The 27534-nt window shown below is 35.3% G+C and overlaps 1 protein-coding gene across 2 annotated transcripts in view; it reads left to right on the top strand.

Moving 5' to 3' along the window:
* EDEM3 (ER degradation enhancing alpha-mannosidase like protein 3) overlaps positions 1 to 27534 on the top strand; it is a 56373-nt gene that overhangs the window by 22025 nt on the left and 6814 nt on the right. The window contains exons 7-19 of one of the 2 annotated variants that reach the window (XM_084866581.1): positions 240 to 374; positions 1090 to 1195; positions 4548 to 4645; positions 6173 to 6298; positions 6510 to 6593; positions 8493 to 8576; positions 9346 to 9470; positions 14742 to 14907; positions 15171 to 15325; positions 16153 to 16306; positions 18580 to 18771; positions 21087 to 21252; positions 23342 to 23527. In XM_084866581.1, coding sequence (XP_084722707.1) covers positions 240 to 374; positions 1090 to 1195; positions 4548 to 4645; positions 6173 to 6298; positions 6510 to 6593; positions 8493 to 8576; positions 9346 to 9470; positions 14742 to 14907; positions 15171 to 15325; positions 16153 to 16306; positions 18580 to 18771; positions 21087 to 21252; positions 23342 to 23527 — 1777 coding nt within the window. Of the gene's footprint in view, positions 1 to 239; positions 375 to 1089; positions 1196 to 4547; positions 4646 to 6172; positions 6299 to 6509; positions 6594 to 8492; positions 8577 to 9345; positions 9471 to 14741; positions 14908 to 15170; positions 15326 to 16149; positions 16307 to 18579; positions 18772 to 21086; positions 21253 to 23341; positions 23528 to 27534 lie in introns of both variants that reach the window. The other variant, XM_084866580.1, reaches the window with a different exon arrangement.

Genomic DNA, 27534 nt, shown 5'->3' with positions numbered 1-27534 from the left:
CAGTGAATTGAGTTTCAATATTGTTGAGAAAGGAACTAAATGAAAACTTATTAACTCCATGAATATATTTCCCTAGATGTTAATTGGAAAGTCACAAAGCGCAACAGATGGAATTTCAGTGTTTAGTTGTTTTGTAAATTATTTTCATATTGTGATGAGTCTTGATTAAAAAAATTTGACTTATCTAGGAATCATTATTTTTTGATAATTGCTAATAATCACCTTATGATTTTATTTAGATTAATTTAAAGTTTGGAATGAGAAGACCAGAAGCTCGGACAGGAACTGAGACCGATACCTGTACAGCATGTGCGGGTACCTTGATCCTTGAGTTTGCTGCTTTAAGTCGATTCACAGGAGCAACAATATTTGAGGTTTGCTTTTCATAGTCTTTGCTCTCCTGGGTATTGGGCATAACTAATTTTATATCTTTTCCTCATTGGTCAACTATTAGGATTATCAATCAAAAGATTACTGTTATTTTATTGAACTTTTGTCTAAATTTTATCACAGTCTTCATCAGAAAATATAGAAGTCATTGTGAGATAAATATATTAAAACTATTTTCCAAATGAACACTAGTTGATTTATTGACTTCTCTCACAAAGATGTATTACATGCTATTTAAAAAGTGGATCTGATATGCCTGTTTGTTTCAAAGATGGTGTACGAACTTGTCTTCTCCAATTTTCTAAATGAGAGTATCTAAGGAGATTTTCACTTTGAATTTAAGTGACAGAAATTATTTTATCAAATGCATTTAATTATGCCGGAAATTAGTACATGTTAATAATACATGTGTGTGAATGTGAACTTGTACTACAAGAGTAAATGAACCTGGATGATTTCAAAGTGAGATCACTGCCACTAAATAGCATTTTTAGAACTATTCTTTTTAACTAAATTTGATCGGCTGAAAAAGAGCCAACGTGGCTTGCAAGGAAATTTAACATATATTATTAATTGTTATCTTGGGAATTTTAGTTAATCCTTAAAGTATGCTATGGGCCTTTGATTTTTGTTTCTTTTTTTCCTGTTTTCCAGAGACATGAAGTTATTCAAGTATGCTTTTCCTCTTTTTAATTACAGGAATATGCTAGAAAAGCTCTTGATTTTCTCTGGGAAAAAAGACAGCGAAGTAGTAATTTAGTAGGTGTGACCATAAATATCCATACAGGAGATTGGGTGCGAAAAGGTATGTAAGTTGGCTTTTTTAAATCAAGCTTTCTAAAATCAGTGATCCCCAATGTGGGGTACAACCCCACAGGGGAGCAATTTGGTTTTTAAGGGGGACAATTCGAGAATGAGTTATTAACAGTGATTTTTTTTTTGCATTTCTTATGGTTCTAGGGGCCTCATACTAGTATACAGTATATAAATATATATTGTGACATATTTATGCATTTCAGTTCTCTATTATACGTTTTAGAACTTTATTTGCTGTTTTTTTCATATCACTTTATTACTCTCTTTTTAACAATTTCTTAGTGATTTCTTCCTTAGGACTTCAACTGTCCTTTTGTTCTTTATTTTTCTCTTTCATGGATGCCATGTTCTTTGGAAGCTTGTTTAGACCAAGTTAATGGCCTTTTACGCTTCCTCCGTGTGAATAGGAGTTCACTTTTTGAATAATAAGAATTATATGTCACAGAGGGGCATCAGGATTTTAGAGATGCTTAGGTGGGACATGGCCAAAAAAAGGTTGGGAACCACTGCTCAATATCCTTAGAATGGTTGGGAAATAAAGGATTTCCATTTGTTAAAGTAATCTTTGGGACAGTATAAAGCAGTGTTTTTCACATGAATCCTGGAATTATCATTAATTAGACTGATTTTCTTCTTTGGTGTGCCAAATAATAGCATACTTTTTATTATTTAAATAGGTGATTTAGTGTTCGATTTCATACCTTAATGGAGTTAGCATTAAAGATAGAGGGTGTAGTTGAAACAGAACTAATTTGAGTACCTCAGCCATCAGAATACCTTAGCCATCTCACATGAAAGTATAGTTAAGTGGAAATCTGTATTTAACAATGTTCTTAATAATTCTTACAAAATTAGTTTGAATTATGAGATAAAGCATATGACAATGTTATATGAGTAAACAGGATATAGGATTATATATTTTTAATATGTAACAAGCACCCACAAATGCATCAGTGATTACAAAAGCAACTTGCTTGACAACCTGTTACTTTTGCAGATGATCCTTGACTCTTCATACCTCTGCAATATATTTGGACTTATTTATAACATCTTTATTACTTCATTGTGTCCCACCTTTTCTGTTTATCTTTAATTTTTAATTGAACACTATAATTGCCTTCTAGTAAGACATGAACTTTAGTATGCTCTCCTATCTCTTTGTCTCCCCCCAACTCCACTCCATAATCCCTCTTTATGTTGATATCATGCAGATAATGCATTCTTATCCATTATGAATGAGTACCTTTACTCTTTTTTCTTTGGTCTGACTCCCTCTTTCTTTAAAGATAAACTTTATTAAGATATTTGGTCACTTATACTTTGAGCTTTTTTTTTTTAATCCTCATCCCAGGATATTTTTTTCATTGACTTTTAGGGAGAGGGGGAAGAGAGAGGGGAAAAGACAGAGAAACATCAGTGTGAGAAAAAAACATTGATTGGTTGTCTCCTGCATGAGCCCCGACCAGGCCCCAGGCTGAGGAGGAGCCTGCAAACAAGGTATGTGCCCTTGACCAGAATTGAGCCCCGGGCCCTTTGGTCCGCAGGCCTATGCTCTATCCACTGAGCCAAACCGGCGAGGGCTGGTCACTTGTACTTTGTATATTACTTGCAATTTCTTAGATTTGTTTCTATTTTTTCCCCTGGTATTTATCCCAAACTGTTTTCAGTAGCTTTAAATAACTTCCGAGGCCTCATATGCCTAACAGTAATTTTATTATGCTTTCATATTTGAGTGACAGTTGAACTGGATATAATTTTCTATTTAAGTTTTCTTTCAAAGAAGTCTTTGAAAATACAACTCTATTGCCTTCTTATATTCTGTTAACTATCTGATATTATTCTGATTTTTATGCCCTTGTATGTATGATCTATTCTTTATCTCTGAAAGAGGAAGAGTATCAAACCAAAGAGAAATTAATACTTTTTTTTTTTATCGATTTCAGAGAGGAAGGATGAGGGAGATAGAGATAGAAACATTAATGATCAGAGAGAATCATTGATTGGCTGCCTGCTGCATGTCCCCTACTGGGAATAGAGTCTGCAACCCTGGCATGTGAACTCACCAGGAATTGAACCATGACCTCCTGGTTCATAGGTCAATACTCAACCACTGAGCAATACTGACCGGGCAACTGTTAACATATTTTATTTCATATATTTCTGCTCAGTTAAAAAATTTTTGTATTGTTAATATCTTTTCTATCACTTTTAAATGTTTATTAGGCTAATTTAAATTTTTTGGTTTGCTGTTCTATTTATTTTTCTGATACGTATACTCCTACTCTAGTATTCTCTTGTTCTTTTTAAAGTCATGCTTATTAAATGTTTTGGACCTATAAGTTCATATTTCCTTCTCCCCTACTTTGACGCAAGGTCAAATCCCAATTTCCATCTAGCTCAGTGGTATTAGGCTTGAATTCAAAGAAGTTTTTAGAAATACCGATGCCTGGAACTGTGGAGATTGTGATTCAGTTGCCCTGGAGTGTGCCCTGGGTATAGAGATTTCCAAGATTGTAAATATAATTTAGATTTGTAATTCACTAGCCTTAGGAGTTTGGAGGGGAAAGGTGGGGAAGAGAATGTCTAAAGTTATTTTCTGCCTCATTTGTTCAGCTCCTTTGCAGGGCTTCTGTGCTGCCCTGGTTTTATCCCTGAGGATACCTGGAGCATAGATCTGCCTCGAAGCAGGTGTGGGAGGAGACAGTGTGTCTTAAGGCCATGGCAGGAGAGAAGCAAGAGCGAAGCTCCAACAGTGTCCTTCCTCTTTGATCTTCTGTAGCCAGGCCTGGCTGCCTCCTCTCCAGGCCAAAGCCACCTTGCCCCTCCCCAAGCCCCACCCCTTGCCACCAGGTTTCATACTTTCCTTGTTACTTTCTCTTTTTGAATCTCTATGAAATTCTTGGAGAAAGAAGCCAACAATCAGTACTAATTTTAGCAATTAGAATGGATACATCCAAATGGTAGCTTTGTTTATGTACCTATTATAACTTTAAACATTGGTCTTCCTGATTAAGGGTCTGATAAAAAAAATACACAATAGTGATTCCTCTTTGGAGTTCCTCTCTGAGAAAATGAACTTAAAACGTTCTTAAAACTAGTGTTTCCTGCTTTTCAGCAAGACTTTTGTAAACCATTTTGCAAAGTAGCATTTTTTAACATATAAACTATGAACAAAAGAACAATTATTCATATAATAGGGTTAATATTTCTGTGTGTAATATTTACTTTAAACAGTTTCATGTTTAGATTAATTTTTCATTGAGTGTACTAGTACCCTCACTTGTATTATATAAATAATTTTTTACTAGTTTAATAAAGAATTATATATGTGTTTTCTATAGATAGTGGAGTTGGAGCTGGCATTGATTCCTATTATGAGTATCTGTTGAAAGCTTATGTCTTGCTTGGAGATGACAGTTTTCTGGAAAGATTTAATACAGTAAGTTGATTCAATTTTGTATTAAATTTAGAGCCAAGGTAATTTGAGTGCCAGATTTTGATAAAAACTCAATTATTTGAGTTATATTCTGAAAAATAATTATTTCTAAATGTGTTGTAGTAGGTTTTTTGTCAGTATTCCCTGGTGATATTGGCCAGGTACAGGGTAAAAGCTTTACATTCAAAAATTAGTTTACAAAGTAGTTTTATTTTCATCTCTTATTAGAAGATTTCAAGATCTGCCAGTAACTAATATCTAATATTTTATGCAAGGAAGAGAATTTATTGGAACAAATTACTTGTTAGTCCCCCCCCCCCCCCCTTTTTTTTTTTGAAATTTTGAAAGTTTGGCATGGTCTTTGGTCACACCAAGCATGCAGGTTTTTTGAAACTTAGAGAAATTAGTAAGTATTCATTTCAAAAGCAGGTCTGTAAGTCTCAAGTCTAGATCAGAGCCACGGGCATATTTTTAGGGGAGAAGGAGAGTATTATTGAACCTGACTGCATCACCTTTGTCTAGGAGGTGAAGGAAACTGAAATTAGTACAGCAAACACATCAATGGCATCACTGTTTTCTTTTTGAAATAATTTACCAGTTCTTTGCCCACCCATCAGTTTATTCACATTATTGTGAGACAGTATGATATAGTAGTTAAAAGTATGGCAGTTTTCCTACCTGGGTTGTAATCCTGATTGTGCAACTGGTTTTGTGACTTTGTGAAAATAGCTTTACATTATCTCTGTTCCTCATCCACAAAATCTCAGCACTATCACTATTTATAGAGTTTGGGGTAGGATTAAATGAGTTGATGCATATGGTGTGATTAAATAGTAGATGAGTTAGGGAAAAAAACACTGGTAGTGTCCCAAATAAGTCCTGGTTTGGATTATAACAACATTCTCTTGAGGTAAATGAGGACAGATAATTTTTTTTGCTCATTATCATTCATTGACTCTTAACAGTTCAAATTGCTGTTTTAGCTGAGAAATGACTAGCAGAAGATAGAAGAAGCCAAAGAGTTTTTAAGAGCCTAATAGACATAGACTGTAAGAGCTGCAACGGTGATTAATAAGATTCATTAATTTGGGTAGTGGTGGGCACTAGAATATTATTTTAGCTGAGAAGGGCCCAAACTTTTCTAGACACAGGAGAAAACAAAACTAATTCTATTAATCTAGAAGCCTGTAATTATATTTCAAGAGGATGTAAGAGCATCCTTGGGCCACAAGAGTACTAACCCTGGGCTAATCCCTCAGGATAGCCATGTTCAGACCTACTTCCCCAGAAGATCCCATATTGACTAGAGTCTTTAATGTCCTGCATCAGAGTTAAAGAACACAGGGGAGTATATACAATATATTTTAGAAAGATTCCCATCTAAAATAATTTAAGTATTTACATAATGATGTCATACGTTTATTTATGAATCCAGGTTTAATTCTGTTACAGTACTATTTAATGAAGTGCTGTGTTTAGAATAGCTCATCTCTTTTCATCTCCTTTCCTGAACACGTTGTGATCTTTTAGCACTATGATGCCATCATGCGGTACATCAGCCAGCCCCCTCTGCTACTCGATGTGCATATCCATAAGCCAATGCTGAATGCTCGGACTTGGATGGATGCTTTGCTTGCCTTTTTTCCAGGTCTGCAGGTAAAAAAAAAAAAAAAGCCCAGTGACTCTGATTGCCTAATATAAAAGTAAAATGATTATAACTAAGTGCATTTTTAATCTCTAAATTTGAATAACCAGACTCACATCTCAAAATTATATTAATCTACATTTTCCAGTTTATAAAATGATTATAGATTTAAAAACCAACTCATGTTTTATTAGGCTGTTTTGTTGTTATGTTTATTTCTAGGTCTTAAAGGGAGATATTAGACCTGCTATTGAAACTCATGAAATGTTATATCAAGTGATTAAAAAACACAATTTTCTACCAGAGGTAAGCAAGTAATCTTTGGAATTCTAATTCACATATACTACAAATTGCTAATTTAAAGGAAGAAAATGTCACCTTCAAGGTTGACTATTCTTTCCTGTTATATTTTCCTGGTTAAATAGTTTATTTAATTTCTTTTTAGACTATACAGTATTTTATATGTTTATGCTTCATGTATTCAGAGAAGTCTAGTTTATAGTAATTCTGACATTTTATTGATCTTATGTTAAAAAAAAATACTCAAAATTAGTAGTTTTCAACCTTTGCTAATCCATGACATTCCATATTATCACATTCTAACTTTTACACATACCCACCAGGGAAACCTTTTACTTTTTATTTTCTAAAGCTTATATTATAAAAATGATATACCGTATTTTTCGGACCATAAGACGCACTTTTTCCCCCCCAGAAGTGGGGGGAAAAAGTCCCTGCGTCTTATGGTCCAAATATAGCCTACACATATACTGTAAAAAAAAAAAAGTTTTTTTACTTGCCCGGCTCTGTGTGGTCTCTGTGTGCTTGCCCGGCTCTAAAATGGTTCTAAATGCTGCTGTTTACTTTACAGGGTGGATTACATGTGTTTATGACTGTGATGTTGGGTTTTAATGCACATAAAATATTTTAGGACACTATTTGTTTCAGAATCTTTTTTTCTTCATTTCCCTTCTCTAAAAACTGGTGTGTCTTATGGTCCGGTGCGTCTTATGGTCCGAAAAATACGGTACATTGAATATACTCTTGCTGATCACACATGCTCCCTGGAAATATGGGGAATCACAATTCTTCCTCATGCAGATTGACAGTTATTCTGCATGGCTTTTATACTTTGTATCAGTAATATTCTTTTTTAAAAAAATTTTGTTATAGATTTTTTTTTTTACAGAGAGGAAGAGGAGGGATAGAGAGTTAGAAACATCAATGAGAGAGAAGCATCGATCAGCTGCCTCTTGCACACTCCTGGGGATGTGCCTGCAACTAAGGTACATGCCCTTGACTGGAATCGAACCTGGAACCCTTCAGTCACAGGGTGATGCTCTATGCACTGAGCCAGACCAGTTAGGGCAGTACTATTCTTGCTAGCTTCTTGTGGCAAGATTTTAATAACATACTTTTTGGCTTTCCTGAAATTTATTATTGAAAACTTCCAAGTTAATCTATGGCCTTGTTCTGTCCCTGCTTATTCAGTGCCCTCTGTGAAATATCTAAGCATTCCTACAATTTAGAATGCTTTCTAAAGTTAGAAAGTGGAGTTGTATTAGCCTTCAGGTGAGTAGGACTGAGTACTGTATTGTAGAAAATTCATATTCACTCAGAATAAGCTAAGATTTCAACTAAATACATGCTATCACAAAAGAAATTTTACTTGGTTCTCATAAGGGTTTTTGTTTTCTTCTAAGTTAGTTGGCTCTGTTATTGAATACATTTCAAGTGAGACTAGTTTTATTTTAAAATAATACCTTTCTTATTCCATGGAGGATTTGAGGTTGTTATAAAAGAAAGCATATGCTAAAATAGAAATATGAGAACTACAGATTTAATAACTTATAATAACTTAATAAAAGAGAAAAAGTGGAAATAAGGAAAAAGAAAAAAACACAATAATGTGGTTCCACCAGGACCCATGTAGTGTCATTACTAGTTTCATAGTTTTTTCTAAGCTGCCTTGTAGCCAAAATTATAATTTTAAAAATAATTTCATTTAATTGGTAAAAATAGGAGCGTAGCAGAAACGAATTGTGATTTTAAGCAATGAAAAATTGCATTTTATAAATGAAAATGGTTATCAGTATTTCAATTCTTTTTACTTGCTTATGATCTAATTTATATATCTAAACCTACTTGTTTATTAATTTTTAATCACAATTTTTTTTCTTGTCTATTTGAATTTTTTGTGTGCAGGCATTTACCACAGATTTTAGGGTACATTGGGCTCAACATCCTTTAAGACCAGAATTTGCAGAAAGTACCTACTTCTTGTATAAAGTAAGCTAATTTACCTTCCTTTTTGCTGTTTAATTCCCCCCCCCCCCCCCCCCCCGTTGTATATCTTACTATCTTATAATAGTAATTGGGTTTTAAAATATTACAGTGGTTGGATATATCATGATATCTTGATTCTTAATCACCTAGCTCATAGGTGTTGATTCTTGCATCTTTTAATAACTCTAAGTTTTTTATGCCTTTTAATGATATTTATGTAAACATTTCTTTAAAGAGAAACTTATATTCTAGAGCTGCTTTCTAAAGCATATCTCTTACTTTTTATTTATTTATTTTTTTAAAATATATTTTATTGATTTTTTTACAGAGAGGAAGGGACAGAGATAGAGAGCTAGAAACGTCGATGAGAGAGAAACATCAACCAGCTGCCTCTTGCACACCCCCCACCGGGGATGTGCCAGCAACCAACGTACATGCCCTTGACCGGAATCGAACCTGGGACCTTTCAGTCCGCAGACCGACGCTCTACCTGAGCCAAACCGGTTTCGGCTCTCTTACTTTTTAATCAGGAAAACTTTGAGGGCATTAGAAATTTAAAGGTTAAGCTATACAATTGGATGGCTTTCCAGTTGTGTATTTAATAATTCTGTAAAGCAGAGTCTATGGCTTATTTTCAGAGTGAGGTTCTGTGTAACGTGTGTTCCAGTGCCTGACACCTAGTAGGTGCTCAATAAATATGTGATGAATGTATGGTGATATATAAGCTACATACTTGTGTATGCATCCATCTATCTATTCTCCTTCTTAAAAGGCTACAGGAGACCCTTACTACCTTGAAGTAGGGAAAACACTTATTGAAAACTTAAATAAATATGCTCGAGTGCCTTGTGGATTTGCTGCCATGAAGGATGTTCGCACTGGAAGTCACGAGGACAGGTAAAACAATTCCTAAAAATACGACTACTAGTTAGAATGCAGATACACTTGATGTTTTTACAAAGAGTATTTGAAGATGCAAACCTTACTTTGTTGTGTTTATTTTTAAAACTGTGGAATAAGCTCAGTTCTAATTGTTTGAAAAGTTCATATTTTTATCATAGTGCCTGACATATAGTGGATGCTCAAAGTATTTTTAAAAAGATGAATAAATGTTGTTAAATATCAGAACCTTGATATTAGGAGTATTAGGAATATTGAGGTTTTAGTTTCGTTTGTTAATAGTGTGTTGTTGTTTTTTTAATATTATATAAACTGTTAGAAATTATCAAGGTGATAATGAATGATCTGGATTATTTTTCTTTAGACAAGAATTCAAAAAAACCCCACAGTATCATGGTTAATGTGTGTATTCTTATTGGTTGCTGATTTGGAGGGCTGGGAAAGACCATTGGCAGTTTCTACTCTTTGGATACTTAGATATAGATGGCACAAAGTTCTCAGGATATAAAAAGCATGCTTTGGTTAATGTGATATTCCCTGGCATTCCAGTTATTCCAAGCTCACTTATCTGTTTTTTGTTTTTAAATATATATATATACATATATATATATATATATATATATATATATATATATATTTTTTTTTTTTTTTTTAAATATATTTTAGTGATTTTTTACAGAGTGGAAGAGAGAGAGAGAGAGAAAGAAAGAAATATCGATGAGAATTGTCAATCAGCTGCCTCTTGCACACTCCCTACTGGGGATGTGTCCACAACCAAGGTACATGCCCTTGACCGGAATCGAACCTGGGACCTTTCAGTCTGCAGGCTGACGCTCTATCCACTGAGCCAAACCGGTTTCGGCTGTTTTTAAATATATTTTTATTGACTTTAGAAAAGAGAGCGAAACATCAATGATGAGATGATCATTGATTGGCCTCTCCTGCACGCCCCACCTTGGGGACTGAGCCTGTAACCCATGCATGTGCCTGGACTGGGAATGGAACCATGACCTCTTGGTTCATAGGTCGACACTCAACCAGTGAATCACACTGGCTGGGCTACACATCTCTGAAAGAATAGTAAAGCTTGTTTGCTCATTTGTTTAGCAAATACTCATTCCAGAAATATTTATCAAGGTGTTTTATGCACCAATTATACTGGTTTTTAAGGATTAATGATATAGAAACATTTATTTCCTGTCATGAATCGCTGAGGACAGGCAGATAAACAGGCTTTAAAACATTGAGTAAGTGCTACAGAACATATTAAAGGGACATGAAATATAACTTGGGGTGTGATAATCGCTGAAAGGTTTCTGTGTCATGAAGGATGAGCAAGAAGTAGAGAGAAGAGAATGAGAGAAGGCGTTTCGGGCAAGGATACTGGAGGTAGATGAAACATAGCACTCAGCATCTACTCAGAGTTGTCCCTTAGTCCTTTACTCAGAGTATTTAGGTAATAGTTACTGGTAATTAGGTCTGGGACCTCCTTCCCTGAGCACAGCTGATGGATGAAGAATGGATAGGTTCTAAAGCAGACATACAGATAACAAATAGCAAGTAATGAAAGCAGATAGTCTATGTATTTATCTGTAGCATTTATTGACTGCTTCCTACATTCCAAGCACTCTCCTAAAAACTTTGGATGTTTAACTCATTTGATATTTCCAACAACCTTTTGATGTATAATTTTTATTATAATCTTCATTTTATAGCTGAAGAAACGAAGGCACAGAAAAGTTAGGGAACTTGCCCTAGGTCATACAATTAGTAAGCTTAAGTTAATTCTAATCAAGGCAGATTGGCTTTTTAATTATTGACTGCCTGCCAGGCACTGCATTTAAACTTGAGGATGGAAAGATTTATTAGAATCAGTGAAGAAAGTACGTGTGTACAGAATTAATCACAACCATGTGATAGGTGCTATAGTAGAAAGAGGAAGAGGAATTACAGAGAATTACATGGCATTGTTTCTGGACCTCTTATCACTGCCTTTAGTCCTTTTTTATTGTATTCCAGTATATAAGTATCTATTAAAATATCATGCCCAGAATTAACCAAACTCACCAGATGCCTGGCACAACAGCACTGTTACCGTCTGAATTCAGGCACGAGATTGCTCATTTTCTAAGGGACTGACGGGCTTACACTCCCTATGCAATTGAGGATCACTGCTTCATTGACTCACTCATGGCAGTATGTACCTCTCTGATGCATTGGCCTAACGAAAGGTTGGAAACTACTCATCTTAATGTTTTATTATTAGATGTGCTTTAGGGGTTTTGTTTGTTTGTTTGTTTTTAGCAACTTTATTATGTTCAACTCACCATGAACTTGTGGCTAGTTGACCTCGGACACTTAACTTGATCTGGTGTCAAATGGGTGTTCTCCACCCTGCTTTTGAGCAAAAGACTTTTTTTTTATTTTTATTTTTTTATGTAAACTTAGAATTTTATACTCATCCCAGCAAAAGTTTATATTTGTTGAAAGAGAGCTTGAATCTCATCCCAGTCATCTAATGTATTAGCTAATCTACCTGTTTAGATGAACATGCCTTAAAAATTTTGGGGGCAGACTGTAGGATAGGACCACCACTTCATGGCATGGCATTTGACAGCTTTCCATTAACATGCTCTCTGCATTTGGCTGCCTCCTCCCTGCATATCTTTCAGTGCAGTTGTCTGGCTCACCAGTGTCCACACGTCCAGTTTTCCAAATGGAAAGTTCTATATTTTACTAATAATAGATGATCACTGCAAAGAATTTAAGTGGCAAAAAAAAGAAGAAGAAAAGAAAATCTTTCCTAAGACACTTTCCCTACTTGCCCACCCTAAGATACCACTATTGGCAATTTAATAAACAGTCTTCCAGACATTTTAAAAAATTTTTATTTATGGGTTTTTAGAGACAGGAAGGTCAGGGGGAGGGAGAGAGAGAGAAGGAGACAGAGAAACATGAATTTGTTGATCCACTATTTATGCATTCATTGGTTGATTCTTGTATGTGCCCTGACCAGGGATAGAACCCATAACCTTAGCTTATAGTGACAATGCTCCAACCAACTGAGCTACTCACCAGGGCAAGACATTTTAATGCCTGTGTGTGATGCATTTGTGTACATGTTTATTTTTCATATAGGTTAGATATATAAGATATCCAGCTTGCTAGCTTTATCCAACTCATACCTAGTGATTTTACTATGTCTCTATTTTTTCCCAAGTATTTCAAATGTTTCTGTTTTGTAGACAGTTCTAGAATTTGTCAAAAATCAACATCCTGCTCATGAGTCTATAGTTCTCAAGCTAGCATTTGCTTGTGATAATAATTGTCAGTCCTTCCGAAAATATTAAATTATGACAGGTGTACTCAGGTTGACAGGGAACTATTTTATCTGTTCTATAAAGATTAATATCTAAAATATACAAAAGGTTTTGACAGGTGACAGATGAGTTATTATTCCAAAGTAAAAAGTCATTTATAGGTAGGAAAAAGAATAATTGCTCTATTTCTGAGCTCATATTTATGCCAGGTGCTATGCTAAACAATGGACATAAAATCTCTTATTTAGTCTTTATACCAGTGTTAAGTGTTAATTGTTATGTTCTTTACAGAAGAACAAACTGAAGCTCACAGTCCTTGTATAATATCCCCATTGTTACACAGCTAGTCAGTGGATGCTCTTTTTTGTTTCCAAAGCCCATGTTCTTGATCACTGTGTCCCATGGCCTCTCCACTTCATTCGTTAATAATGCTGGTAAACTTGATTTCAGTTTATTAAATATTTATTGAGTGCATTCTGTGTGCCAGGAATTGTGCTTGGCCAGAGGTCTGAAACTATGCATTTTGTCCAGTATGCTACAAGTTACTTATTATTGTCAAATTAGATGCTTTGGGAGGTGGTAAATTGATTAATTTTCATGTTACTATAACTCCATCTAACAGCTATGCTCTTTTGCTCTTTTACTGCCACTTTTAATTTTATTACAACTTTTTAAAATTGCTTATTAAAACATTACAACATTAACCAAAACCAGTTTGGCTCAGTGGATAGAGCGTCGGCCTGAGGACTGAAGGGTCCTGGGTTCGATTCCGGTCAAGGGCATGTTTTTTGCGGGCACATCCCCAGTAGGGGGTGTGCAAGAGGCAACTGATTGATGATTCTCTCTCATCAATGTTTCTGACTCTCTATCCTTCTCTCTTCCTCTCTGTGAAAAATCAATAAAATATATATTAAAAAAATAAATAAATAAAATAAAACATTACATTGTATATTTTTTAAAATTTCTTTATTGATTAAGGGTATTCCATATTTGTCCTCAACCCCCCATTCCAGTCCCCCACCTCTCCCCACTCATGCCCCCACCCCCCTATTGTCCTTGACCACTGGTTAGGCTCATATGTAGGCACATAAGTCCTTTGGTTGATCTCTCCCTTTTATCCCCACCCTCCCTTTGAGGTCCAACAGTCTGACCCATGGCTCCTTATCTCTGGGTCTGTTCTTGTTCATCAGTCTATATTGTTGACCATTTCCCCTAGATGAGTGAGATCATGTCTTACTGGAAATATAAGAATAAAAAATGAGACAAGCAATAATCGTTATGCTGAAAGGCATATGAATAAGTCTGTAGTGAGTTTCTTTCTGGGCCACCAGTTCTTTTGAGACCCAAAAAACATTACAACATTAAATAGTAAAGTCACATATGTCTATCCCCTTTATTTTTCATATTCTCTTCTTGATAGTTATGTAAATATTTACAAAGTTATACTCCATGGGATTTTGTGTTATAACTTTTTTCATGAAACTTTTTGTAAATGATTCCTTTACCTTTAATGCCTTTTTAAATTATCACTTAAATGGATGCAGAGTAAACTCTATCAAAATTGTATTACCTTATCCCCTTCAATTAATATAAATTAAGGATTATATGTTTCTCAGCAGTAAAATTTACCTGCATTACCTCCTGACTGTTGGTTCTCTATAGAAGAAATGTAAAACCCTCGCTCCTTGGAAGGCCAGGAGGAATGTTTTGTGTGCAGTATTGGCAAGATCTAGTGTACCTGTATGGTAGGCAGGCACACTGGTCTTTTCGTTTCTTTGGAAAATGCTTGGCGAGTCAATGTCATAACCACCAAGGGGTAGATATAGTCTATAGTTCCTTGGACCTCTAAGTTAGTGTAATAGATCTGTTGACCTGGACTCTGACTTTCAGATAGTTGGTAATAGGATATTTTTATATTCTTAGATCTATTTGTAACCTCTTATTTTAGAATGGATTCTTTCTTCTTGGCTGAAATGTTTAAATATCTTTACCTGCTATTTGCGGATAAAGAAGATATTATTTTTGACATAGAAGATTACATATTCACAACAGAAGCTCATCTGTTACCTCTCTGGCTCTCTACAACAAATCAAAGCATCTCTAAGAAGAGCACAGTACGTTATGTTTTTTAATCAAATGTCTTTCTCTCTTATTTACTTTCCTGTGTTTGTTTTGTTTTTTCCAAGTGAAAAGTAATCCATGACTAGAATTCAGTAAATGTAGTATGGGAGGAGGAAAAGTACACTTGATGTTTTCTTATTTTGTTTTGTTTTATGACATCCTATATACTTACATTTTATTTAAATTTTTCTTTGAACAAACTATAATGCTAAATAAAAAAATACTTTTATTCACTTAACATTCTTTTACATTGTAGAATTCAGAATATATAGAACTGGATGACAGTAATTTTGATTGGACTTGTCCAAATACTCAGATTCTCTTCCCTAATGATCCATTGTATGCTCAGAGCATTCGTGAACCCTTGAAAAATGTGGTGGATAAGAGCTGTCCTAGAGGCGTCATCAGAGTGTAAGATATCTTATTTTATATTTGTTAATATCAGACTTATTCTTAGTAAAGGAAGGAGAACATAAGGTACATATAACAGTAGACATTCACATAGACCAAAAATATTGCGGCATGTAGTTATTGCTGATTAAAATAAAATAAAAATTATTAGTGAAGTTAGATAGCAAATTTTATTCTGTGTTGTCTTATGGAAATTTTCTATTTAACTTTTGTTTAATGAACTGAATAATAGTAGTCAATGGGCAGTTTTCAACTTGTGTAGCTCATTTATGGAATAGTTTCATTAAATATTTCCATACGTCTTATATATGTAGAAAGTATTTTTCCTTTTGCCTGCAGTGTGTGAGTGCAGATATGTTTTATCTTTTGATATACTTATTCTTGGTTGTTAAATTTTTGCCTTAATGAGGTCATTTTCTTATAAGTACTTAGAAAGGCCATTACTAGGAAATAAAAAATTTAAGTGGATGTTATAATTCACTGATATTATTGTTTTGCTTTTAAAATGCAGAAATCTGTTTTTTGAGAAAGAAATCAGTAGTAATAAATCTCAACCCAACCTATTCTGTATTTTCAAATGGTTATAATTTTGTTGACTAATACTACCTTATTGATAATATACATGATTTTATAACTGTAAAATATTATTTGAAAGCTATAGTAACCTAAGTTATATGGAGGAAAATGCCTATTCCTAATTACTCCATTTTCACTAGTTCTAAAACTAGCAGTTTTGCAAATATCTAACATTATTTCTATTTGCTTTATGTTTTTCTCTTGTTCTGACGTGTAGTTTTTAAAGCCTTGCTTATAATTATTTTTAGCAGAGAGGAGAGTTTCAGGAGTGGATCTAAACCCCCACTGAGAGCCAGAGATTTCATGGCCACTAACCCTGAGCACTTAGAAATCTTGAAGAAGATGGGGGTGAGTTTGATTCACCTCAAAGATGGGAGAGTCCAGTTGGTTCAACATGCAATCCAAGTAAGACATTGCTGTATTAATTAGATGCAACTCTGCACTTTTTAGTCTCATAAGCTTTCATAAGATGATGACATTGGGCTTTTTAAAAACTTCTAATGTATGGTTTAAAGTTAGAGAGTCAAAATTTAAAGATCTGAAAATATGTTGGTAAGCCATCTAATTCAACCCTTCATAATATAGATCAATAAAATCACGAATAGGCTGGGCATTTTGCTTAAGGTAATAGGACCGAATTTTAAGTTTTCTGTTTCTCCGTCTCTTGTCTTTCCACTGTTTTTATTTAGAGCACAATCTTAAATGGTAATAATTTAGTTTTAATATTTATATTTTACATTATTTTATTTTCCAAAGAGCAACGGAATCGAAAGTATTTTATTCACTGTAGAAATCAAACTTTGCATTTATCTGTCTACTCGAAGAAAACATATGTCTTTTTATAACATGAGTTCTTTAAATTATTTCAACCTAGACTCATAATCTAAATCTCAAATTTAAACTTCCTACCACCTTACCTCCCTCTCAGATTTCTATTTCATTTCTGTACTTTCCACATCCATTCTTCCTTACAGAATATTCTGCCTGCTTTCTTATGTTTCATTACCCTCCCTTCCTCAGTAGTGGGAGGGGCATCTCCAATCGCATTGCTAACATAATTGGCACTCAGTGGCAGCCTAATCCTCATGTGATTGAATTTTTCTCTTAATAGTTGACTGCCCCCTTTTTAAAGTATTTTTAAAATTGACTTTTAGAGAGAGAGCAAGAGAGAGAAACATCAATGTGAGAGCAAGACATTGATTCACTGTCTCCTGCACGACCCCCACCAGGGGACTGAACCCACAATGCGAGCATGTGTCCTGACTGGGAATTGAACTGGCAACCTTTTGGTACATAGACAAAGGCCAACCAACTGAGCCACGCTAGCCAGGGTTTGACAGCCCTATTTTTAAATATATTTTTATTGATTTCAGAGAGGAAGGGAAAGGAAAAGAGAGAGCGAGAAACATCAATGAGAGAGAATCATTGATTGGCTGCCTCCTGCGTGCCCCACACTGGGGATCAAACCCGCAACCCAGGCATGTGTCCTGACTGGGAATTGAACTGTGACCTCCTGGTTCATAGGTCGACTGATGGGGCATGGCTCTGTTTTTAAAATGTATCCTTTTCTTGGCTTCTACTTCCCTATTCATGCCTTTAGAGCTCTCCTTTTTGGCAGAATCACTCAGTGTAGGCACTACCAAAGGATCTGGTTCATTCCTTCTTCTCTACTTCTTCAGCAGTCTCATCTGTTTCTACAAGCTCAGTTGTCATCTTCGTACACTTGATTTCTTATCTATACATATGTAACCCCGATTCCTAACTTTACTCTTAAACCCAGCTTTGATATACCTGTCATACATTTCTACATCTCAGCTTCAATCTGTGCAAGTCTGAATTCTCTTCCCACCTCCTCCTTATTCCAGCTCTCCATCTCAGTAAACCATGTTGTCATTCTCGAAGTCATCAAAATGAAGCCACCATAATTTCAGGATAGGCTTGAATTTCTATCTCTGAAATCCTCTCTGTCCTCTATTCTCTTCACTCCCATCAAGTCCCGTTGACTTTTCCTGTAAAGGGTCAGGAATCCATCTTTTTCTACGATTGTGAGTCATTCTTCAGCTTTTCCTCTCTAAAGACTCAATTCAGATGCCACTCTATTTTCCAGATCCACACTGGCAGAATTGTAATTTCCCTGTCCACATTTTCACTTGAAAAATGTAATTATAGCTAATTTCACAAGTCTCTCTCCTCTAGATACAAACTTCTTAAAGTAAAAAGTCTGTCTCCTCAGTATCTAGTCAAGTGCTGGAATATAATAGTTGCCTGATAAATATGTTTTGAAATTAATCTGATTGTTGGTTCATAATTTCAAAGAAAGGAAGTATGGATCAGGTATGGTGTTTGTTTCTTAAAAGGGGAAACAGTGGAGAAAACAAGCTAAATGAGCATTTGATCATTGGGTGGAAGTCTAATTCTCAACTTATATCAAAAATGGTTTATAGGACAGTGAAGGAGCTATTAGTAAAAACTACAGATATAAAAACTACAGTAATTTTCACAAGTATTTTTTTTTTTTTTTTAAAGAAAAATCAGGCTATACATATTTGGTAGGGACCAAAACTGAAAGGAGAAAATTTAGAGTGGAAGACCAGCACAACAGTATTAAAGTTCAATATTTAAAAAGAAAAGAAAGTTAAATGTTTCCAGAAGGGATAAAATATCTGTTTCTTTCCTAGGCTGCTAGTTCAATTGATGCTGAAGATGGGTTGAGGTTTATGCAGGAGATGATTGAATTGTCAAGTCAGCAACAGAAAGAACAGCAGCTACCGCCCCGAGCTGTACAAATTGTTTCCCACCCATTTTTTGGCAGGGTAGTATTGACTGCTGGACCAGCTCAGTTTGGGCTAGATCTGTCTAAACATAAAGAGGTGTGTACGTTTACCATGTGCTTGCTGAAACTGAGTTAAAAATACTGTTTAAGTATGATAATAAATTTCTTAGTTTCTATTTAGGTTTAGTCTATTTTCTAATTTAAAAATGACCTATTTTTAAATATTGATTTAAAAAACCTAAATATTCACTTTCCCAGAATAAAAGTTAAAAGTCTATCTTGTAAATGTTGAGTCATAATGTACATCTATAATATGTTTATAAAAATTTACTTAAATTATTGGTCATTTACTGTCCAATTTTTGGTCTCTAAATTAGTACCTTTATTTTAAAATATTTTTAGACTTTTGTTTTATTAATCCTCACCTGAGGATATTTTTCAACTGACTTTTAGGGAGAGTGGAAGAGAGAGGGAAAGACAAGAGAGAAACACATCAATTGGTTGCCTCCTATATGAGCCCCGAACAGGGCCTGGGTGAAGTCTGCAACCAAGGTACGTGCCCTTGACCGGAATCAAACCCGGGACTCTTTGATCCAATGCTCTATCCGCTGAGCCAACCCAGCTAGGGCGGTTTTCAGACTTTTTAACAACTGCTAGACCCTTTTTTTGAACCAAAATCTGACTTGGAGGCTAAAAGTTGAGGTGCCCAAGTGGCTGTGGAGAGTTGATGCTGAGGTTGCACTGAGCAGACATGGAATACGAATGGGCTAGTTTTTCCTCTTAGTTTTTTTTTTTTTTTAAATATATTTTATTGATTTTTTACAGAGAGGAAGGGAGAGAGATAGAAATATCGATGAGAGTCATCGATCAGCTGTCTCTTGCACACCCCCTACTGGGGATGTGCCCATAACCAAGGTACATGCCCTTGACCGGAATCGAACCCGGGACCCTTCAGTCCACAGTTGACCTCTATCCACTGAGCCAAACCAGATTCGGCTCCTCTTAGTTTTGACATAGGAAACAGAGACCTACACAGTTGAACAGTTCACAAGTTCATCATATTAATTGGTGGCAGAGCTGGAACCAGAACCCAAGTATCCTGATAATCTAATGACAATGCTCTTTGAACTCTGTTACCCCTAATTTAGTCTAAATGTAGTGTGTATTGGAAAGCTTTTCAGTTTTATAGATTGACTCATCTATTCAGCAACTTTTTATTGAGTCCCTACATTATCTAGGCACTGTTTTAGGTGTTTACAACCTATCAAGTTTACAAAACCAGTGAAAACTTACCCCCTCCCTTGTGTAGTTTACATTCTAGAGTAGCAATTTTCAACTGGTGTGCTGCAAGAATTTTTAAAACATGCAGTATTTGACTATTTAGTCAGGAGCACTGACCTCTTTTCCCTTAGATCGTCAAATTAAAACATGACAACACACAAAACCAGTTTGGCTTGGTGGATAGAGCGTCGGCCTGAGCACTGAAAGGTTCGATTCCTGTCGGAGGCATGTGCCTTGGTTGCGGGCACATCCCAAGTGGGGAGTGTGCAAGAGGCAGCTGATTGGTGATTCTCTTATTGATGTCTCTAACTCTCTATCCCTCTCTTTTCCTCTCTGTAAAAAATCAATAAAATATATTTAAAAAATGACAACAGCAACACAATAATAGCTGTTCAGTGTGAATGAATCAAAATTATACTTATTTCTTCTCATATTGGCAAGTTGGATTTTTTTGTTTGTTTTTTGTGAGTGTGTGTGTATGTGTGTGTTTGTGTGTGTGTGGGCACGCCACAGAATTTTAGTAATTTATGCCATGGATGAAAAAGGTTGAAAATCGATGTTCTAGGGGAATATTAAAACATCTTTATACTAATATCTTTAAGAAAGTTTTTTGGTTCATTTAATTTTTCTAGAAAGTACTACTTGCGGATTCATGTAGACTAAGTCTATTTTTTTTCTCTTTTAAAGAATTTTTCTTGTTAACCAATGATTGTTTTTTAGTGGTTCCCCGCTGCTGATATGGGTGTGTCATAAATCTGGCTACCAGGCTCCAACTTTACTACTTATTAACATTGTGACTTAGAGCAAATTACGTAACGTCTCAGTTTCCTTATGTATAAAATGAATTATTATCTGTATTATATCATTCAAGGCTGTTATAAAGACCAAGTTTATTAAGTTATGTAAAAATGCTTTATAAACTGCAAAGCAAAATAGAAATATTGGTTGTGTACTATGACATGCAAAATGTTCAAAACAAAACTTACTTCAAATATATATACTGGATGTGTTATCATTAGTAAAGAAATCAGGTATACCTAAAGCTTTATTTTATTTATCGAATTTTATTTAAGGGCTAGATAGTGATTTGAGAAGATAAAAGAATATTGAAGTCACTTTTATTTCTGACAGACAAGAGGATTTGTTGCAAGCAGTAAACCATACAATGGTTGTTCAGAGCTTACTAACCCCGAGGCAGTGATGGGAAAAATTGCTTTGCTACAAAGAGGACAGTGCATGTTTGCAGAAAAGGCACGCAACATCCAGAACGCTGGAGCCATTGGTGGCATTGTCATTGGTAAGTCATCCTCCGCAACAGCATCATTCTGTTGACTAGAAAGAGGTAATTTTTGGGATTTTTTCCCCTTTGTTTTCCAAAATTATATAAAAATGTTTGTTGTGTTTTTATTTCACTGGATAGCATAATGAATAGGTAATCCAATGGCTCTCTTAATAACTTCTGTAGGTCTCTTTTGTTTTTTAAAAGTGTAGAGATGGGTTTCTGTATATTAATGCCAGTAAAAGTACTTGCCGACAGGTGTGAAGATGGGGAGGGGGAGAGGTAAAATCACCAAACACCATGAATAAGAAAATGTGCCCCCAAGAGCCAAAGCCCTGTGAGGGCAAGACTTACATCCTGTCACCTCCCGTGAGCCATTGAAAATACCCAGCCTGCCTCCCACATTCAGGCTTTGGAATCACACATGGGGGCCACTTCTTGGCTCTGCCACAAAATCATGGTGTGATGTTGGCCCAGCTTTAGTTTATCTGTTTATTCAGTAGGATTTTTTAAAAAATATATTTTTATTGACTTTTTAGAGAGAGGAAGGGAGAGGGATAGAGAGCTAGAAACATCGATGAGAGAGAAACATCCATCAGCTGCCTCTTGCACACCCCCTACCGGGGATGTGCCTGCAGCCAAGCTACATGCCCTTGACCGGAATCAAACCTGGGACTTTTCAGTTTGCAGACCGACACTCTACCACTGAGCCAAACCGGTTTTGTCAATATATATAAAATTTCTTAGCGTAATAGCTGGCATATCATAGGTATAAGCATTAGTTGCTAGTAAATTTTTATCTCCTTAGGTCTTTCCCCTCTGAAATTACAAACTTTAAATAATTTCACTCATGCATTTCAACCAGTGTGCTTTGATTTTTTATTTTTTTGTAGGAAATCATATCATGACAAGCAGGCCATGACCACCAGGGAAAATATATAATTTTCTATGCTTCAAGTAGGAAGGAATTTACATTTAGAAAGAACTAAAAGACCTGAGGTCACAGTTCTTCTGCATAGCTTCTCTCATGGGGAAAATCCGTTTTGAATTTTTTCTTTCTAATTAGGAAAGATTTCCTTTTTTAATTTAGGATAAATAAAAGTAAGGCATTTAAAATATTAGGATTTATTTCAGTGAAAAAGTATTTTTTTAATCTTTATTCAGATTATTACAATTGTTCTCCCCCCCCCCCCCTGTAGTTCCCCTTCATCTAGTTCCCACCCTACCCTCTGCCCTTACCCCCCCCCCCACACACACACTGTCCTCATCCATAAGTGTACGATTTTTGTCCAGTCTCTTCCCACACCCCCCACATCCCTTTTCCCCCCGATAATTGTCAGTTCACTCTCTTTCTACGCCCCTGATTCTATTATATTCATCAGTTTATTCTGTTCATCAGATTTTTTTATTCACTTGTTGATAGACATGTATTTGTTGTTTACAATTTTTATTTTGAGCTTTTTCTTCTTTTTCCTCTTCTTAAAAGAATACCTTTTCAGCATTTCATATAATACTGGTTTGGTGGTGATAAACTCCTTTAGCTTTTTCTTATCTGTGAAGCTCTTTATCTGCCCTTCAATTCTGAATGATAACTTTCATTCATAATTATTCTTAGTGACTAGTATATAAGAAAGAACTACGAATTTATAATTTTGTAAAGGAAGATTATGCCATTAGAGGAATTCTAAAGCACAATAAAATTTTATTTATGGTTCTATCTTTGTCATCCAACCAGGTCTTTGAATTTTTCCATTTCTAGGCTTTTTCATAAGCATATAAAATTTTTATTGTCTTAATCATAGACTTTTATATTACACTCTTTTCTTATAATATTTTGTTTTTCTGAGTGTTCCATTAAGTAGTTCACTATAATTTATAATAGTTTAGAGTTCACAATTATAGTTAGCAAGCAGATCAATAAACTTCTTTGGGCATAGATCATTTTGCTTCTTTTGAATTATTTCCCAGGATAGAACTGATGGGTCCAAAAAGTATGTTTATTGTTTTTATGGTTCTTAGTGCATAAAATCATTGTAACCAATAGGTACAAAACAGTAGCATTTGCTAGATGAACCTTTTTGATTGATAAATTTGTGTTTGTGTCTAGATGACAATGAGGGAAGCAGCAGTGATACTGCCCCTCTGTTCCAGATGGCAGGTGACGGAAAGGACACAGATGACATCAAGATTCCTATGCTATTCCTATTCAGTAAAGAAGGAAGTATCATATTGGATGCTATCCGGGAATACGAGGAGGTGGAAGTGCTTCTTTCTGACAAAGCAAAAGACCGAGGTAAGGATAAAATCATTTGTTTTAATGCAGCTCAGCACCAATTTTACTGGCTTCATAACAAAAGTGAGTGACAAAAATTTATTTCTGGATTACTGGTAAAATAAGTACAATTTTTAAAAGATTATTTCCAAATATATTTTTAATTTGGAAATAAGAGTAGTAAAACATTTATTTGGCTTTGTTTGCCAAGTTAAGATGTTTTTAGAATTGAATATGTAATTTGTAATTTCTGCTTTGATTCTGCCCAGTGATGATAATACAAGAGGTTACATCCAGAGTCATTTTAATATCCACAGATGTTCACCATTCAATTTCTGTGATGTTGCATCTTATATTTCTTTTATAAGGAGTACAAAGAGATTGTGTAGAATGGTGTTGTATACAACATAATAGTAATTGGGGTTTCACCAGGCCACCTATAATCAAATGACCACAATTGTAGTGAAAGCAGTAGAAATCCAGCAGCTTCTCTCCACCGAGATCTATTTATAGGTTACAAGAATTGCAAATGGTGATGTCTGACGAACAAGACATTCCCATGTGCCTTATTACTTCATGAGAGTATCTCTTCCTCTCTAGGCCAAAAATGTTTGTGAGTAATTTGAAAGATCTTTGAAACCCAAATTACTGTATAAGTGCAATGTCTTACTATTATCATTTTATAGTTTCACACCCAGGAATAGGGGGGAAATAAGGGAAAGTGAAACGTCCAACATAGACTGTGATCTTGTTTTGGTAGCAGTTTTTCTTATCCACCAGAGACATTAGAGAGAGAGCTTCACTTCTCCCATCCCTCTTAAATGGGTAAAGTTGTATAGTTTCTATAGGGTTGTTGAATCCCCTGGGATGTTTGTTTGAGATACACACACACACACACACACACACACACACACTGATTTAATTAACTTCCAAGTGGAGCAGTAAAAAAAAAGTTTAGCAATAATCTACTGCTAGCCAAATTAGTGTTCTGTCTTGTCCTTTTGTGTTTCTTTATTCTTCTCTGAGGTTCTTTCACATGTCTGCTATTTAAGAGCAGTGGAGCCGAAACTGGTTTAGCTCAGTGGATAGAGCGTCGGCCTGCGGACTGAAGGGTCCCGGGTTCGATTCCAGTCAGAGGCATGTACTACCTTGGTTGCGGGCACATCCCCAGTAGGGGGTGTGCAAGAGGCAGCTGATCGATGATTCTCTCTCATCGATGTTTCTACTCTCTATTCCTCTCTCTTCCTCTCTGTAAAATATCAGTAAAATATATTAAAAAAAAAAAAAAAAAAGCAGTGGAGTATCTTGTATGTAAGGATATAATAGATGGAAACAGCAGAATAGAAAGGATTTCTAATCTTCTGTGATTCTCCTATTACCTGATGTTTTTATGAGACCTTTTTCTAAACTCAGATCTTTCTTCCTGCATTTATGCTTTTAGGCACATCAAACAGGCAAATTATTACTCCATGTAACTCTTTAATAGTTTAATACCTTTGCTTTTCCCTCCTATTTTTTTGCTACCATTGGAATTTCAGCAGCAATATTAAAAGGTAAAATGATTCCAAGCTACATTATTAATAGTAGTAAGTATCTTCATTTAATAGGCCTCAAATTATCTATATATATGTGTGTGTATGTATATATACACACACACATATGTGCACATACATGTATATATATATATATATATATATATATATATATATATATATATATATATATATAAATTTGGTTCCGTGGATATCACAATAGCATCTGATTAGATTGATGTAATTAGATTATTTCATGTATAGTCAGCGGTCCCATATAATTCTTTATTGATCCTGTTATAACAAATTCTGTAAATTAGATATCCCATGGATTAAGAATTCACTAGTTTGTGTCTGTGCAAGAGTCACTAACAAAGACACTGTTGTTTTGGATGTATTACTTTTGAACAATTTTTATTTGAATATAGTAAAAACTCTTTAAAACACATATGTTTGTCAGGGTGCATGGGGTTAGGACTATGAGATTATTTAAAAGCATGTGCTTCCCATGACAGAGAACAGGATATACGAAAAGATAAGTTCTACTACTACCAAAAAAATGTACCTGAAAGTATTCCCTTAAGAACCCTGCAGTAAAGGAGCTTTATTTAAACTATACTGTAGTACATATTTTAAAATTTGAATAGTCTGTACATTTATTGAACTGTGATTTACAGAATAGAGTGACCTTTTGCCCAAAAGTATTAAGAAAACTCCCCTTGTGTAGCTCTTTTAAGAACTGTACAGCTAAATCAACAGCAAGTTGCAGTATAATTGTTAATACTTACAATGTAAAAAAATCAGCAATAATAGTTCTTTGAAATCAACTACTTTATTAGGGAAACACCCTAAGAAGTTAATGTTGGTAGTGGTTAGTGTTCATTTTTCCCGGGTCATTACTGCATACGTCATGCTTGTCTTCCACATCAGAATCAGCCACTGTATTGTTAAAAGTGTAGACACCTGAGTTCTACAGAATATTGAATCAGACTCTCTGAAGGCTGAGGATCAGAATCTGAAATTTTAAATAAGCATCCCAGGTAGTTGTACACTTGGAGAAACACTGAGCATGACCAAGAAGGTGTCCTTTTTAATTCCCAGCTATGTATTTGGACATACTGCACCATCGAGGGATTATGTCAGAATAATAGCATCCTTAAAATCTGAGCAATAAAATGACCTTCAGATTGCTCCTTCTAAAAATCTCACTCCACAAATACGTATTTCCCTTATAAAGTCACATAGTTTTGATGAAGCAGTTCTTCCCACATATTAATACAGAAATAGAAGCCCCAGAACAAGCCCCCACTCCCACCCCCACCTTCTGATTCAGATGATAAGGCCCAGCCATTAATATAGAACTATCTACAATAGTCCTATCTGCTAATAAGAATGTTCAGATACCTTACTACAGGATTCCCCTCTCATCTGCAGTTTTGTTTTCCATGGTTTCACTTACCCCTGGTCAACCACTATCCAAAAATACTAAATGGGAAACTTCAGAGGTAAACAGCTTCTGAGTAACTTCTTTTAAATTGCCTGCTGCTCTGACTGTGAATCACTTAGCATATTGATGCTGTGTACACTCCCTGCCCTTCAGACACTTAAAACACATTCACATAACTTTTATTGCAGTATATTGTTATAACTGTTATATACTTTTATTAGTTATTGTTGTTAATCTCTAACTGTGCCTCATTTATAAAGTAAACTTTTTCATAGATATGTATGTATAGGAAGAAAACACAGTACATACAGGTTTTGGCACTCTGGGTGGTTTCAGGCACCCATTAGGGGTCTTGTGATGTATCTCCTGTAAATAAGAACTACTGTACACAGAAGTAAAGACTTAGTAATTTATCAAGGGGGAATGTTGTATCCACAGAAGTTTTAATACTGTATCTCTCAGGTGTCCTGTCTTTCCAAAATGTGAAGTCTATTAATGCTAATTCTAATCCCGTGCCCACAAACAAAAGACACCATGTTTCTAGCCTTTAGCTCCAAGTTGAAATAGTTTACAATTAAGAATCAGTTTCCTTTTGTCAAGGGAAAAAACAGACCTGTATTTCAGTACATTATTATTATTTTTTAAATATATTTTATTGATTTTTTACAGAGAGGAAGGGAGAGAGATAGAGAGCTAGAAACTTCGATAAGAGAGAAACATCGACCAGCTGCCTCCTGCACACCCCCTACTGGGGATGTGCCCGCAACCAAGGTACATGCCCCTGACCGGAATCGAACCTGGGACCTTTCAATCCCTAGACCGACGCTCTACCACTGAGCCAAACCGGTTTCGGCAATTTCAGTACATTATTATGTTTGCAGTTTGCAGGTAGGCCCACAGAGCCTTGACATGTCAGGGCTTTTGTGTCTGTCTGAGAAAGAGGCAGGCAGAGAAAATGGGGAAAGAAAAGAACGTCCCGGGGAAAGGAGTTGATTCTGAGGAGAAAAATCTAGTCTGAATGTAGGTGGTCTTATTGCAGGAAAGTAGCA

The sequence above is a fragment of the Pipistrellus hanaki genome (assembly GCF_964339955.1).
Source record: "Pipistrellus hanaki genome assembly, chromosome: 18".
Classification (NCBI taxonomy): Eukaryota; Metazoa; Chordata; class Mammalia; order Chiroptera; family Vespertilionidae; genus Pipistrellus; species Pipistrellus hanaki.
The sequence above is the reverse complement of the archived record's forward strand: the minus strand, read 5'-3'. Positions and strand labels throughout refer to the sequence as shown.